Source organism: Passer montanus, unplaced genomic scaffold (assembly GCF_014805655.1).
Source record: "Passer montanus isolate IOZ18808 unplaced genomic scaffold, ASM1480565v1 scaffold48, whole genome shotgun sequence".
In the NCBI taxonomy this organism is placed as follows: domain Eukaryota; kingdom Metazoa; phylum Chordata; class Aves; order Passeriformes; family Passeridae; genus Passer; species Passer montanus.
Genome location: NW_024369707.1, coordinates 4,009,951 through 4,026,902, shown reverse-complemented (window position 1 = coordinate 4,026,902; position 16,952 = coordinate 4,009,951). Strand labels below are relative to the sequence as shown.

Sequence of the window (16,952 nt, the reverse complement as noted above, 5' to 3'; positions counted from 1 at the left end):
TCCTGAATATGCCAATATAGGTGGAGACTGGTAAGGAACTATTATTATGTGCTTCTTACACCCTTTCCTTGACATCTGTTCTGCACTTAGCAAGAGATGAGTTTCAGGGACTGGTCTGGTCCAGCCCCTGTCACTAAATAATCACAAATACTGCTGTGGTTACCTAGGCAGAGTCTGTTCAGAATGTATGTAAATGCTAAGTAACACTGATTGTTGCTTTTCAAAATCTTCAGAATGTGCTTGATTCCAGGATGCAGCTCACTGAAGGAATTCCTTCTGCTCAGAATTAATTGATTCAATAACTTCTTCTGTTCCAACACGATTAGCAGGACACAAAGCCACAAATGAATGGGTTCCAGGGAACTAAACAAGACTCTATTATTCTTCTAACTTTACAGCAATAATATATTTGATATTATTTGTTTTCTTACCGGCTCCCCCTTTTGTCCATCCACTCCAATACCTGGATTTCCCTAATTGATAAAGAATGTACACAGTTTCAGCATGATCAGAAAATATTAACATTAGAGTTTTATTAAGTAACTCTTTTGAAAAGCTTGATAACAAATAAACAAAAGGAACATTTCAAATACTTGTATAAATTATTATTTCACTAACAGCTTCAGAAGTTTTTACCTACCTGTTCACCTGGCAAACCAGGGTAACCTGGAACACCCTTTAAAAGAGAATGAAGACAATCAATATGTCTGATTTAGAGACAGGTTTTGAAAATTATTTTGTCTTGTTCATAGGACATAGAGGCAGAATTTTCTGTTGGGGTGTACCTATTCCAAAGTGCAATTTACTTCACTTGGTCACTGCTTTCAGGAGGGCTGATCTCTGGTTTCCCCCTTTCCTGTCTCCCACAGGTTGTCTTGGGAAAAGGGGTTAAGGGGAGACCACTAGGAGAATTTCTCCATGACCACAGACTGCCAGGATGAAACATGTTCACACAGACATGGGAAGGAACAACATATTCCTCACCTTCCAAACTCATAAGGTAAAGCAAAAATCTATCTTACTACCTGCCTCAAAAATTACTTTTAGGCTTTGATTCACATTAAGGCAAGTTCTAAAATGGGTAGACAAGAATGAATGCATATCCTAAGGCAAGGCTGTATAATTGTGGGGATCTTACAGGCAAGCCTGGATGGCCTGGGTATCCAGATGGGCCCATTGTACCTCTTGACCCCCTAGGTCCCTGGAAAAGATTGAAAAAGGTCTTTTTGTGAACATAGAAAGAACTTGTCCTTTTCTACACAAACTCAGCCCCTCTAAAACATCTTGGACTCAGCCTACTGGCCACTGGATTCCACCCACAGTCCAAAGCTTACACCATGCCTGAAATCTCCCTTGACCAGAGCAGCCCAGCAGCAGCTTCTGGGTAATACTGGACAAGGCACAGTTCTATGTTGTTAATGCATGGAGACTTCACTTTGTCAGCACTTATGCTACGGTGCAGGGACTTGATACAATTCATCAAAGAATGCCTTTTTGAAAGGTATAACAAGAGAAACCCAAAGACATCAAGAATGTGATTCAGCAACAAATTAAACTCTCTCTTCTTCTTCCACGTTCTTATGGCTGGAATATCATAAAGTGCTACTTTTTCTTGGGACACCCATCAGATATTGTAGAAGAAGATTTCATATCTTGGATTTCCCAGAGAAAATATTCTGTGAATACCAGGGCAACAGCTGTTCCACACACAGCTAATGCAGGTGAGGATGGTCTGTTTCTGCTCCCTTTCAGCCAACAGGAACTAGCCATAGGAATGGGCTATACAGACTTGATGTTTCTCTTGATGTTTATTCTGGAATTTCGCTCTTTAAGGCAGGCAGAGAGAAACCCCAATATTTCTTAGCATACTAAGGAGAAAAAAATTTAAGATCTTCAAGACAAAAAGCAGTTATAGATCGTACTGACTGTACTTACGGGCATGCCAGGGGGTCCAGGATCACCTCTCTCTCCCTGTAATGACAATCATTTAGCAAATTAACCAGTTCAAGCTTTCTTGTGGATATTTTTTAACTTTTACAGATATTAAGATCATAAACTAGCTGTTAGGTCATAAACAGCTGTTAGAGTTGTATACGTGTTTTTAATTTCTTTTATTTTTTTCCCCACTAAGTTTTATAACTAATGAGGAGTAATGGAACAATTACATTTACCATGTTTTCCTACAAATAGATGATTTTTTCACAATCACATACTTACTGGAAGTCCTTTTCCAAAATGTAAAATATACACTGAATTTCCTTTTTCTCCTTTTTGCCCTGGAATTCCCTTTAAAGAAAAAGAATCTTTTAAAACATGATCCACTTACTGATATCCTACATTTCCATGGAGAATGAATGAAAACTTCTCAGGCTGTGACTTTCTGGTGCCCCTATATCACAAGATAATCCACTAGAATCATGAATAATCATTTTATCTAACAAAACCTTTTGTACAGTTCAGCAAACCAGGTTCCCACAGCTTCTGGGCTCCTGTTCTTTTAAGGTGCTCCTTAGTACTTGGTCCTTCAATATTCTACAATCTTCACAAATCTTGCCCTTAATATCAATATGCCTTTTTTTTTCTTTTAGGGAGGCAGTGGCTTTAAGTACTAGCACACTGTCATCCATGAAAGTACATTGTGTGATTCAGAAGAATTTAAAGTGATACTGCATGCAGATAAAAAAAATCAAAGTATGGACTGTATTAGATGCATAGTATTCAATATTTCCATCTCTTAGGAAACCTGTTTCAGTTTATTTAAAAAATCTGATACCTAAGAGCTCTGGATTTTAAGAACTAAGTTCCCAAGTTCCTACTTGCTGTGGGTTCATTTATAAAACCTTGCTATTATAGCACCCTCAAAAACTCAATCTGAGTTAGCATGAACAGATTATTTATTTTGCAAAATTTAACTTCAATGCTCAATTTACTGTTAAGAGCATGATATGCACATATCTGAAGAATGTAACATACAACTATCTTATTTCTGAAGTTTTTCCATTTGAAATCCAAATACAGTGGATATAATCTAACTAAGTTAACCACCTGACTACTGAGTTCAATAAAATGGGACACTGTCAAACACTTAAAAACATAAACTGGCTGTCCAAATCCTGCAGTCAGTATGAAACAGGGAAGGTATTTCTCCCTGGAATGGTACAATAAAAGGAACAATTACAACTGTCTGCAGCTGGATATAGCTACAGTACATTGTGACTACTGAGTTCAATAAAATGGGACACTGTCAACAACTTAAAAACTGTACTGGTACAGCGTTCATATCATCATAAACTGGCTGTCCAAATCTTGCAGTCAGAATGAAACAGGGAAGGTATTTCTCCCTGTAATGGTACAATAAAAGGAAGAATTACAGCTGTCTGCAGCTGGATATATCTACAGTATATTTGATACAGATTACAGGTAAACAACAGCTGCTAGGGAACACATTAAACAAATAAAAAGTTGGTTTTATCTTTAGTTATTTTACATATGGTCTCTTGTATAACAAAACATTTTTATTAGATTCAGTTTGTTATCTTCTGTATGACTTAGGTAAGGCCTTACAGATAGAAATTGCTTTATTTTCCAGCAAGGTCAATGAAGTAATGCCAATGTATATGTACACAGTGTTAAATAAAATTATACAGGACAATGTTCAATGTTATAAACATGAATTAGATAAAAATGTTGGCCGTAATGTACATTCAATTTAGTACCTGGTGCAACAAATCTATTTAAAAATAGGCAATCTGTATAGAGAAGTTGGAAGAGCATTCTTGCACACAGGCAAAAAAAACCAAACTCTGTGTTGTTTTTCTGGGTAGCTAAATTAATTTGCACTGGAATTTTAGCATGCAGTCCAAGGCTACATGCCTATTGTGTCTCCCTGTTCTTGTAGGTTGCAAATACTTTTCTAGGCCCTCCAAAGAGCATGCTCCTGAAATTGGTAGGATTTATGCTGTCCCATGTTCCGTTTTTCCTTTCTGTCACTTGCCTAATTACAAGAAGTAAACTCTATTTTGAAGGCCATAATACATAAGAAAATACAGGTGAAATTAGAGTTTGAGCAGAAGTAACAAGTTACTTGCAGAGGTTATTAGTAAGTTTATAATGTTGTGTCTTTCATAGCATGAAACTGTATTTTATTCTAATTTTTTTCTTTGATAATCATTACACTCTTGCACCCTCTCCACATTTTTCTAATGGCTGAATTCAGCATTTTATTTAGCTCTCACTGAACACATTTGATTTTCATGTAAAGTGCAGTTGTTTTTATTGGGTTACTTAAAAAAATTTAGGGAAGCTGTTAGACCAACTAATCAGCTCTTATTAATTCAGAACTAAAACTTGTTTCCACAATAAGTCAAAGACTGGTGACTAGCAAAAATTCAGCAAAATTTCTTTGGAGCTACAGTAATTTATTTCCCCTAATGACAAGAATCTTTTTATCTTCAGTAGTCAAGTACTGCTAACACAGCTACTTAAACAATTTTAATGTGCCTTCCATTTTACCAGAAAAAGTAACCAAATATTAAAATACTAATTTCAAACATTTTAACTGAGGAATGATCTCTGCATATATAGTTACGTGTCTAGGCAAGGCTAGGAGTGCACAGAGCACATATGTGTAAAAAAGGGGTACCAAATCTTAGAGTGTAACAGGATTTAGCCTTGTTGAACCTTCCACTTATTTCTAAGTCATCTCATCTATGTCCCTTCTAGTAAGGCTTTTAAGAAATTTCAAGTACTAATGAATGGTAAGGTGGTTTCAAGCTACTCCTTTTCAGCTGGAGTTGCAATTCTGGGGAAACAAGACAGAATTCAACTCTCAAGGCAGCCATATGTACTTCAAGGATACAGAAGCTTATTTCACTTTCAAGCTTAATCTGTTAAGGCAGTGTTTCACTCCCATTAACCTGAGTAAGAATTCCTGGCAATTCCCTGTGCAGCACTTTAAAGCTGATGCCACAGTCTAAGAGTCATTTTAAGGGCTGTTAGCCTGGAGGGGAAATGCACATGCACAGTGGGAATGCCTTTCACATACATAAGGACCTCTTGGTCCCATATAACCGTTTTCTCCTGGAAATCCTGGGTCTCCCCTCGAGCCATTGCAGCCATCCAAACCATGCTTGCCTCTGGGTCCTTCCCTTCCTGGGAGGCCCTGAAAGACAGTTTAATATTTATGAGAAATACACCATGATTAATGGAAAATTATTTTTTAAATTAACAGAACAGTTCAGAAACAAATATATCTCAGATGTGAATGAGATAACCTCTCACGGTGGTGTTGATTTCACATTCTTTTGCATTAGAAATGTCTTCTATTTTGAATAGCTTTTTTGTGGTGTAGAACAAATTAGGTAAGTCTTTTGTTTATTTGGGTTTTTTGATACCTAGCAAATATAACAGGGTTATATTAACACAGGTCAAGCAGACCAGACTGTTTTCACTTGAGTGAAAAAGGAATGTTCTGTCCTCTCAGAGAATACAGACTGTAGCTCTCCAGCAATAGTCTTTCCTGTGGCTGTTGTCCTGGTTCTAACAAAGCCTGGTTTCAGCTGGGGGCAGTCCATGGGCTGTGGGGGTGGTTCCCTGTGGGGACATGGCAGAGCCACTCAGCTGGCTATTTATAAAGATTGACACCTGGTTAAATCACCTAAAAGAGTTGTGGAAAAACACATCTAAAAATGAGCAAAGTCCAGGAAAACTCTCCTGGCTTCCACCCTTTGAACAGGTAGCCGGCCAGGCCGGCCCAGGCAGCCAGGCTGGCTCAGGCCGCAGCACAGCGCGGCTTAGCTGAGATTTCTGCCCCCTGAGGGGTGGGCAGAAATTATTTACTCATTATCTCACAGCAGAAAATGAGGACATCATTCTAGTGGCTGCACTGGCCATTAAAAAAAAAAAAAATTCATTTCAAGTAGCCTCATGGTTTTTAATTGTTAGGATAAAACAAGTAAAAAGAGGACATAGCTTCACCCAGGCACACAGTAATTACAGAGATTGGGGTTTTTCTGACCTAGTAATAGCTAACCAGTGTCCAGATAAGGATTAGTTCTACTAAAAATTAGGAATTGGGCAATGAAACAATGAGATTTTTCTTGGAATGATCTTCCTGTTGGAGAAAAAAACCTATTTTTCACAGAATTAAAGAGTTTTGTATTGACAAATATAAATTTTGATGCAAATTTTTTTGCGGGGAGGAAGTCTGAAAAATCATCAAGAGAATACCCTGGTCATTTACCTGAAACACTTTTGTCAATTCTACCTTCTTGTCTGTAAATGCTTCAGTCTAATTTGTGGACACTGTTTTTAAATTCTTTGCAAAAAGAATATACATTTCTTGGGAACACTTCCTTTTTCTGTGCCAGATTTTGGGCTTGTGACCTCTGCATTATCCAGGCATTTTGGCCACACTCCCACTGTCAAATGTGGACAGCTGTGGACAAATGTGGACATGCTACAACACCCACTCAGCTTTTAATTCTGTTTTTACTTTCAAAATTCAACATTTTAACTTTGCTTGATCCACATGAAACTGGTAGCATCACAGGAATTCAGTTCTAGCAGAGTATTTTGAAAAATGCATTAGCTAAGATACTATTTCACCAAATTTCATGTTGAAGAAGATATTAATAAAAATACATTATTGCATCCTTGTAAAGACATATGTAGAACTCACTTTGCTTATTCAGTCCCTATTCAGGTTAAAATTACTGGACTCAGTGGTTGGGTTTCTTCTTGCAAAAGGACTATAATCAAAAATCAGAATGTTTGAACAAAAAACAGTGCATTGTGTGAGATATTTTCAGAGATGTTAAGAATGAACCAAGCAGATTACAGTGTGCAATAGATCCTGAGAGAAGAAATACTCTGCTTTTAAGCCTTGTAGTAGTCTCTGCCTTCACTGCCCCACTCCTGCATGAAAATTCTCTACTTACCTCTTTGGGATTTGGGGGTGTTTGTTATCAGTAGGAAACACAGTTGAAGTTAACCTAGTTATTTTACATTTTTTCAAAACATGTAACTCTCTGAGAGAAATTATATCAATAAGTTTAAAGCCAAACAATTTAGTCAGTATATTCTTCTGTTAGAGGACTTGCTATGAATTTATGGGACCTGTAATTTTTAGAAAGAAATAGTCGTTTAATACGTACAGGAACACCATCTAAACCAGGAAATCCTGGGACTCCAGTTGGGCCCTAAAAAGAGGTGATAAGAGAAAACAAAGTTGAGGAGGTCATTACTTAAAAAAATTAAAAACAAGAATATGTGGTACTATATAGAAAGAAACAAAAAAACAGTCTTGCTTGAAATATGAAAGGCCATAATTTTCAGAAATTAAGTATCTGAAAAAATCTTCTGTGGGTCTAGCCACAGAAGACTAATGCCAACAGTTACCTGTGTACCAGGTGGTACAGTACAGGACAAACATCTAATATTCCATAGCCATTCATCCTCCAAAGATTATAAAATGACAGAATGGGAAGTTGCCTGTAACTTATAAAATAAGTTACAATCCTGCTCCTGTGTTGATAAAACCAGCAGTACAATTTTTGCATTTACATTTACATTACAGCATTTACATTTGAGACGCTAGTGATTCAACTCTGAGATCAGTTAAATTAGACTATTAAATTACAATTAATATGAAGTACCAAGGGCCAGGGATTGTACAGACATGAAAGATATGAATCTGAACTTCAATTTATACTCTCTAAGTGGTCATAAAATTCTGTTTAGTGCAGCGTTTTTAAAAGCACCATACTATTTCCCTCCAGCTCCACATTTCTACACATTCTTTGAGGTTAAGGAGGATGTGTGGTACATGACAATCAGAGTCTGTCTGTTCATCGTATTTCATGTCTTCTGACAATTCGAATTTTGTGATTCACAGCAAAAAAAAAATCTTCTGAAATATTTTTTCAAGAATAGATTATCTGTAATTAACTTCTGTGAGAATTTTGTGTGAGCAAGAGTATAGTTTGGCAAATGCTTTTTGGTCATTCAGGTTCTGTTTCACTTATCAACATTTAACATTACACACTGAATACACCTAAAAGAGCTGTCTGTGGTGTTTCCTACCTTATCACCTTTTTCTCCAGCTGGCCCAGGCTTCCCATTCTCACCTCTCTGTCCTTTCTCCCCTGGCAGACCAGCTGGTCCTGTAGGTCCCAAGGACCCAATGGGACCTTGAGCTCCCAGGTCACCAGGCTGACCCTGAAAAGAGTCCAAAGAAGTGAATGACTATTGCTGGAACCCCCACAGCAATTCAGAGATGACCCTGTGCATAAAACAAGGCTTACAATGTATAAATATTCACGATTCAAACCAGCTGCTGGACAGCCTGCAAAACTGTCTCAGGAATTCAATGCTGTAGGAACTCAATCTTCAAGTTTAACAGCATGCTGAAGGTGATAATTTCTTTTCACCTTCATCAGGTCTCCAAGATCACCTCTCTGAGATGCTTGGGATAACCTGCAAGTCTTCCTGGCTCCACCAATTTAAGTATCACCCCTTGCAAGCCTAGGACTCCAGTAAGCATTGTGTTTTCTCACAGAAAAATGAGGACTCATTTTATACAAAGGGACTTTGTATACAAAATTAGAACAAAACAAGCAAGTTGCCCCTTTCAATTCATGATGTGCCAATTAAGTTTTTCTAGCTCACATTTTTCATAATCACTCTCATGTCTTAGTGCCTCATGTAAAACTAGTGAAGTTTCCTGGAGAAAAAAAATAATAGTTATTAGCTAACATATTTACAGAAAGTATCAGTTTTAATAGATTGTGTTAAAATGGGTTGGCAGGTTAAAGAATGTAAGTTTTCTATAAATAGCTCTAAATGCAGTATTTGTACCTTCATTACCATACAATCTCCATAGATTTATGTTAACTTTTCCAAGGTATTATACATTCTCCTATAGCAAAATTACCTCCCATGCCAACTAGACTTTTTAGTCTCTAACACTGGTGTGGAATTGTTTCAGATGTGTTGCAGTTTTTGTTCTGTGCTGCTCAATAACTATGAAATCATAGATTCAAAGTGCTGAATGAAGCAAGCTTTCTAATCAGGCTTCACATGTGAGCTATCTGCACTTCCACCCTACAAAAATCTATGTATTTGCAAGTCTTTATTTCTCTTACATATCTTTTTAATTTTATATAATTATCCTTGTTTACCTATAATTTGTTGTTTCCAAACTGAAGAATGTTTTGCTTTCCTTCCAGACTTCATCCATAAATTATACTAAATTATTATAACTATAATTAATTATATTAGTCACACAGTATGTATAATCAATTAATAATTTCTTATAGTATATAATTAATTATTATAATTTATTATAATCCAGTATTTTAAAAGAGAGCAAAATGGAACCCCACACATTGCTAAGAAAACCATATGGCATTAGGACCACTTGAGGGCAGTAAAAGATATTTCATTATTCACAGAAATAACAGAATATATCTTTACTTTTATGAATGGATTGAAGAAAGAAAAAATATGGAAATGAAAGATGATTGTAAGAAAATATGTAGCTTCAGGAAGCAAAAGAAATGAATGCTTGCTTCTCATTGTAAACATTTCAACAGGCTGAATCTGTCTCGACAAAATCTTGTGAATTACAAGCAGGGACTTAAGCTTCTTTTTATTTATTTTCTAATTGTCTTTTTAAAATCAGTGTGATTTGGCAGTGAAAAGAAGTGAAAAATGTATGGTATGCATCATTCAGTCAAATAAACAAAACAGAGAAGGTAATTTACTACATGTTTGAACAGGAATATATTCTAGGTTCATGCCACAGTGGAAGTAGGGCTAGATGGCCACTGGCCCTTAAACTATGAACAGGAACTTAGTCCAGAGGCTGGGAAAAAAAGTCTTACACTTAGAAATAAGGACCACCTGAAAAAAAGAATCCTCATACGAGTCATGTTCCATTTATCTTTACTCGCTGCTCTCACTTCAGCCTTAATCCTGCTTCCAGAGAAGTCACTGACAAAAATTCCAGGGCAGACTCAGCATTTTGTCTTCTCTAACAGTTACAATTTTTGTGATACCAGAATTTCAGCAATGTAAAATATTATGCAAATTAAGTGCTACTGGTATTAGAAGCTGATGATTCTGCATCCTTGTTAACAGTGAATGGACAGTTGGGATTCTGGGTGTTGAGTGTTTGCTTGCATGAGCAGTTGCAGCCTAGCTACTCACAGAGCCTTGCTCATTCTATGTTAGAATGAATTTATTAATTGAGGTACTTCTAAGGTAGCCATTATGCTCTTTAAATACTTGATTGAGAAAAATAATTGGACAACCATTTTAATTAAGGCCTGATTTTGAGTACAAGTGTAATGAATCAGACTAATGATATAATAAATTACATTTCTTTGAACCATTAACTTTACTGGAAGTGGTATGGCTTTTTAGTTCTCTAAACTATCTATTACTTTGCAAAGTGCATCATTCTTCAACAGGAAAAGAAAAGCATAAGATGTTTTGCACTAATTTTTTAATGCATTTGTCTTTTAATGCATTTTGTTGACAACAGGTAACTGCACCAACTTCAGTATTTTTAATTAATAGTGTATATGCTCTGCATTCAAGAGTTGAAAGAGAAAAATTTCAAAACATGCTCTATCCTTTGGACAGTTAAGAAACATGATTTTTATTGCACTCAGAAAAAAAGCTGAGACACTGTAGACATTCTATGGTAGTTGTTATAATTAAAAAATAAAAACTTTCAGGACATGTAGTTCTTTAAGTTGGTAAAATGTCTTCATTTGCTGCTACACTGTGAATTTAATTGACTTCATGGTCTTCAGTTGAAGGTAGTGAAGTCATAGAACAGAGTCACTGAATTCAGAATTTACAATGGGTTTGGCAGCTGATACAACTTTAGCATGCCATGTGAAGCTGATGGATTCTCTCTCTTTCTTTCAGCTCAAAGACTGATAATGACTGGAGCTTTGTTAAGACCAAACTGATACCATGCCATAACATCTATTATCACATCTATTATTTGTGCCCATCCAATGTGACTACCACAGCATTACAGTCTCAGGACAGCTGTAAAAATAAAGAGGATGAAGGTAGTCATGCTCATGTGGAAATGACAAATTAGCTCAGATAAAATGAACAGAATATTATGCCCGCTCTGCCATCCGATGCCAATAAATTCCTCTAGGTTTTCAGTGCCTTGTTAATTGTCTAGGTCAGGAGCTACCATGCCAAGACTATGGTCTGTTATTTTAGCATATCCTGGGCTTGACCTGCAGTAAGAAATTGACTTTAAGCAAAACAAGGCTATATTTTTTTTAATTAACTTTAGCTTCCTAAGACTAAGACTGCAAGTACTTCAGATCAAAACATTTAATGCTGTTTGGAAAAGGCAATGGCCAAGGTTAACTGGAATTTTTTTTTTTTTTGCATGAGACTGAAGGGCAGCTGATTTTGAGAGTGCCTTGAGCACTTAGCTGTCTCAAGCACAATGTTTTAAAGGAGTCTTAAATGGAAATAAAAAAGTCATGCTACTCAAGTGAATTGTCTTGCTTCTCATTATCAAAAAAGTCAAAAGAAGCCCAGTTATCACCTTCAGTGAAGACAGTACCCTATATCACAGGCTATGAAGATGTACCAGTGATTTGTGAAATGCACTTACCTTCTGTTCTTAAGAACAGAAGTGAAAATGCCCACACAGATGGTAGGCAAATAATACAGCAGCCCTTTCCACTGTGCACTGGACTCTGGCTTGTAACCAGTCTTTTTCATTTCACCAGGAGCAGGACAGAGCAAGAAGGAAAGGAAAGCAGTCTGTGGGCAAGAGAGGAGTGCTCACCAAGGTATTTGGAGAGATGTTTTATTTTGTAATTTGCTTAGTGAGGTGGGGGCATCTGCTGCTGCTCTAAGCCCCACCCATGTCCTCTCCCCTTTTGGAAGAGCTGCTCAATTACCCAGCAAAGCCACAGCTTCCAGGGTTTGGAGGGGCGTTCATTCTGGGAAGATTCTACTGCTCACTGTGTAAGGCTAGAACCAAACTAATTTTCACTGTAAGTCAAGGCTCAAAAACACTCAGAACAAACCCTCTTCTAAATATAAACCTGATTAAGATGAGATAAATCTGAGAAATCACACAATTTGGCATTAAATCCACTCTATTGTCCTTAATAGATTAGATAATTTTTTTCACCAAATTACCAGATTTAGCCAAGTAAATGCAATAATAATACTTAGAGCTTGACTTTTCATAGAATCAGAGAATGGTTTGGGATAGAAGGGATCTCAAAAATCAAGTAGTCCAAACCCCCTGTTATGGTTAGGATGACCTTCCACTAGACCAGGTCACTCAAAACCTGGCCTTGGACACTTCCAAGGATGAGGCATCCATAATTGCCCTAGGCAACCTGTGCCAGGCCTAACCGCCGTTACAGTAAAGAATTTCTTCTTCATATCTAATCCAAAATCTCTTTCAGCCTGAAGCCACTACCCCTTGTTCTGTCACTACAGACCCTTGTAAATAGTCTGTCTTTCATGTAAAGAAAATCTGAACCATGATCTAAACTCTTTGAAAATTTGCCAACTTATCATATTTGGCAACTTTATTATATTTTTCAGTTACATAATGTGCTACAAGAACAAAACACCTGATGATGCAGTTTAGTATTCACAGTAATACTTCACAGAACAAATGACAAATCACAGTGAAGTGCTGAAAAGATCTTTCACAATGTATACTTAGTTTTTTGTTTTAACCCTGAGGGACTATGAAAAGAAAAACTATCCAAAAAGCCAGTGGGTGTCACTATTGTGTTAAACAAACCCAACAAATCATAATTTAGCACTGAAACTCTTAACTGCTAATGGCTGAAAGCAGAGAGCTACAAATAGAGCATAAATATTGTAGAAACAGACCACAAATAATTAACATCAGCTTAGCTAATAAAATAAAATTGAGTTTTGCTCGGTACTATTTTATTGAAGTCACTGTTGACAGTTTTTGGTTGATTCAAATCTGTAAAAAAGAATGGTTTTGTAGAGTTTTATCTTGCTTGATGTGGAAAAGCTTGGCAATTAGTGTGGTAGGACAGGGGAACCAAAAGTAATAAGGAAAGAAAGATGCTCAAGAAAAAAAGGAGGGATAATTAACAAGGTCAAAACTTCTGAAAATTTGAAAAGTGTTTAATATGAGAAATGCTAATTTACAGATGCTGTAGCTGGGCATTGTGTAAGATGGACAACCTCAAAGAGACCTTGCAGTGATTGGTGTGATTCTCCTTACAGACTGGAGTGGTTCTTTTTCTATGGTTCCGTGTCCATTCCAGATTCTGGTAAGCAGGATCCATTCCCTACCAGTTCAAATCCTAACTTCTGCAGTCAGAGAACTGCCTATTCCTCTGACCAGTTACAAAACAAAACAAAAGTGTGGTCTGCTTCAGATATAGATTTAGGGGTCTCATTTCTCTGGGTCTGTTTTATAGAAAACATAATGTGGTTCTCAGTGAATGTAAGTGAAATGTGTAACTGGTCTCAGGAATCTTCTGCTTTAAAACTTACAGCTAATGTACTGGGAAAAGATGATCAACAAGTAGGAGGCAAATAATGGGAGAAATCTAGATTTCCTCAGATATTAGTGTACATACATCTCTGATAGTGGATTTGAGAACAAGCAGAAGGATTTTACAAATTTATTTCCTGAGTGTGCTACTTGAAAGTTCAAATACAAGTACTGGTTATTCCATGTGAATGAGAGACTGCCACTGCATACCGGCATGCAAAAAAAAAGTGTTTTAATAAATGCCTCTTACTTCCCAAAACAGACAGAATTTGCACAATTTTCTGAGTTAGCATTTTAAATATGTTTACACTGTGCTGTAAATTGAACTCCAATAACCCATGGAACCTACTAAGGAAATTTGGCAACTCACAAGACCTACTGGGGAGATGTTACAAGAGAAGCAGTGCCAGAACGTTGACTTACTCACAGGTAACTTTGCTCATTCTTACCCCAAGGCAGTGCATTCTTGCCCTGCAGTGACTGATACCAGCTGACTTCCCAACTTACCTGTGACACCCAAGTGACTCAGCATCTCTTGTGAATGCTTACTCCTTACATCTGAAGTGTCAGAAAGTGTAAAACCCTCCTCTTAGATTTCTGTTTGCTGCATTCTCCCCTACACTAGGATAAAAATAAACCTCTTGCTTCATCTGCAAAAGAACGAACATTGGTCCTGCTGAGTTATATTTATTATTCACTTTGATCCAGGCATTTCACATGACCCCATAGAATCCAGATCAGGTTGGCTCATGAATAGATGCTTGCTTCCCAAATCTACTTAACTAAAAACAAAGCCAACGGAATTGAATAGGATCAAACTCCGGGGTCAGCACAGGACAGGTTTACAATCGGTCAGTGCTAGCTGCAAACATTTTTTTAGCTGTCTAAATTCTATTAGAGCAGCCAGCATTTTTGGAAGCTGGTGATACAACACTGCAGGAGTTTTCTAGGAAACAACTTTCCAATGCAGAAAAAGAGGATGAAATGGTGGAAAGGTTTTACTATGTCTTTAATGAAAATTGAAATCACTGACTTTATGGTCAACCAAAAAGGAAGAGGGGAAAAAGAATCTAAGAAGTCAGGTAGAACACTTACTGCCATATATACTTTCATTAATGATGTTTTGCCTCATTTAGCTGTTCTACAATTTGGAAATGTCTAGGTATAATAGCACACAGTATGGACAAAGAGACTTAGCAGCACATTTCAATGGTGTCCTATGGAAGAGACAGTCCTTTTGAGTTGTGACGTAAGATTAAAAGATAAACAGTATCATGTAATACTAATTCCAACAAAACTGCAATCCCAAGTGAACAAAAGTCAAAATTTCATTGTGATGTGAACAATTGTAATGATATAATACTAGCAGTAGTGACTAAATTTTTTTTTCGTTGATTTCTTGTTAATGAATAGGAGTACAAATCTATTTATTGTACAAAGTTATATGTGGTTGAGAGAATTAAAAATGACACGTTCACAAGCTTTTCTAAAACCCAATAGAGCAATTGATGCATAGCTATAATGGTTTTATTTAAATATGAAGTGAAAATTCAGCTACTTGCTTCTACTTTTGTTTCAACTTGCCCACTATCAATACACTCAAGTATGGCCATGGCAGTTTCATTTTCTTATTCCCATGGTCAGCTTTTCTCTAGCTTAACCTTAATTATCATTACCTTGTCCACTTACAATAAAGAGGGCTTTTGATGTTGAAATTTAAAACATTTTCAAAGGGGGAAATAGAAGGCCAAGTCTTTCTACTAAAACTTCTCAATACTTAGGCTTGTGTACTGTACAATGCCAGAGGCTTTTAAAAACCATTTATTTCTTACCATTTCGAGACAGGATTGAGGAAGATGCAAAACTCTGAGGAGCCAGCCCCAAAGCAGGATTCAGACAGAAAAGCAGATAAAGCAGATGGTTTGCATTCTAGAAAGCTAACAATAAGATAAACCAATCTTTTATTTTGTAATGGGTAGTCTCCACAAAAGCTCAGATAGCAAAGTTGGTGTGTCAGAGTGTAAAAGCAGAACACAGCAAAGTTTAAAAACCACAAGAATTGTAGTATGAAAGAAAAGATTAAATAATCCTATGGAAAATTATTCACCACCATACATTAGTATAGAAAATATGTGCAGTAATATATGTGAGGCAGTGTTTAGTAAAGCCATGTTTCATGTAGGGTCTGAAGAGTACTTCTGTTTCTACAATATTGGTTAATATAAATGACTGCATAAAATATAAATTAATATTACATTGGAGATACTTTATCCATCATCCATCAGGGCACATGTAGATTCTCATTTCAGAGCTTTTTTCAGAAAATGGGGAAATTCTCAAACTTACAGTTGCATAACAACATTAAATTAATTTTTAAATGTTTATTACACTTCTATTTGGCACTTAGGTCCAGTTCCTTGGAATTATTTAGAAAACTACCTGCAAATGCATGAATCACAGTACAGTTTACCTGTGATGAGGACAGCCTAGGAAAGAGCTAGAACAGCTGCAGGAGGTATTTATTATTGACTGCTTATGGGCACATAATTCAGAACTTCCAGGCAACTGAGTGAGAACCCAAATCAGGGAAATTCCCCCTAGTTTGAAAGTTAGTTGTTTTAAAATGGCATTTCAGATCAGGTTTTTGGTATCCAAAACAGTCTGTTCAGTAGCACTGAGAGACACTGCAGAGGTACCAGTCAAAATAATTTTCCTGGGATGCCCTTTTGTTAGCACACTGTTACAGAGATATACTCATCCTAGGCCTCTATTATGAAAATCCTACAGCATGGTGGACTTTCACATAGACATAATCCTGCAGGATTAGGATAGGATCCAAGGACACCAGGGCAGTGATCATGACACAGCAAAGTGTGCAGCTAACTGCAGAAGCACAGGAAGAAAAAGGAGTGTCTTGCTGTTCTGGCAACTCAGGTTGTACACAAAGAAATGGGGCATGTGGCTCTTCCAAAATTGATCCACCACATTCAACCTTCCTAAACTTAAACTTAAACATTAGTACTTTGATAGAAAACAATTTGCATCATTGACAATATTTTAGTTGACCACCAATCAGAACATATATATACAAATTTTGTATATATATAAGTTTTTTTCCTCACATAATGTTTAAATTATTGGCTACCTCTATATAGAGATGTATTCTGAGAAAGAACAGACAAGACAAACTGGTCATCACTGGACATATTTCAATTAACAATTAGCAACATTCACAGTTACTGATTTTAGCATATAATGTGAAAATGCCTTAAAGCTGTTTTAGAATTATTCATAAGACAAAGAAAACTCAGGGTTTTTTTAAAGTTAGTATCTTAAGTGAGTAACATAAAATGTCTGCAAACAATTTTAGTCACCCAACCCAAACAAGAAATAACTCAGTTCT

General features: G+C 36.6%; 1 protein-coding gene across 4 annotated transcripts in view; it reads right to left on the bottom strand.

Moving 5' to 3' along the window:
- Nucleotides 1–16,952, bottom strand: part of COL4A4 (collagen type IV alpha 4 chain) — a 67,745-nt gene that overhangs the window by 42,269 nt on the left and 8,524 nt on the right. For all 4 annotated transcript variants that reach the window (XM_039722411.1, XM_039722413.1, XM_039722414.1 and 1 more), the window contains exons 5-12: nt 8,083–8,217; nt 7,155–7,199; nt 5,045–5,161; nt 2,218–2,286; nt 1,936–1,971; nt 1,139–1,201; nt 641–676; nt 432–473 (exon numbers count right to left, since the gene is read on the bottom strand). In XM_039722411.1, coding sequence (XP_039578345.1) covers nt 432–473; nt 641–676; nt 1,139–1,201; nt 1,936–1,971; nt 2,218–2,286; nt 5,045–5,161; nt 7,155–7,199; nt 8,083–8,217 — 543 coding nt within the window. The remainder of the gene's footprint in view (nt 1–431; nt 474–640; nt 677–1,138; nt 1,202–1,935; nt 1,972–2,217; nt 2,287–5,044; nt 5,162–7,154; nt 7,200–8,082; nt 8,218–16,952) is intronic.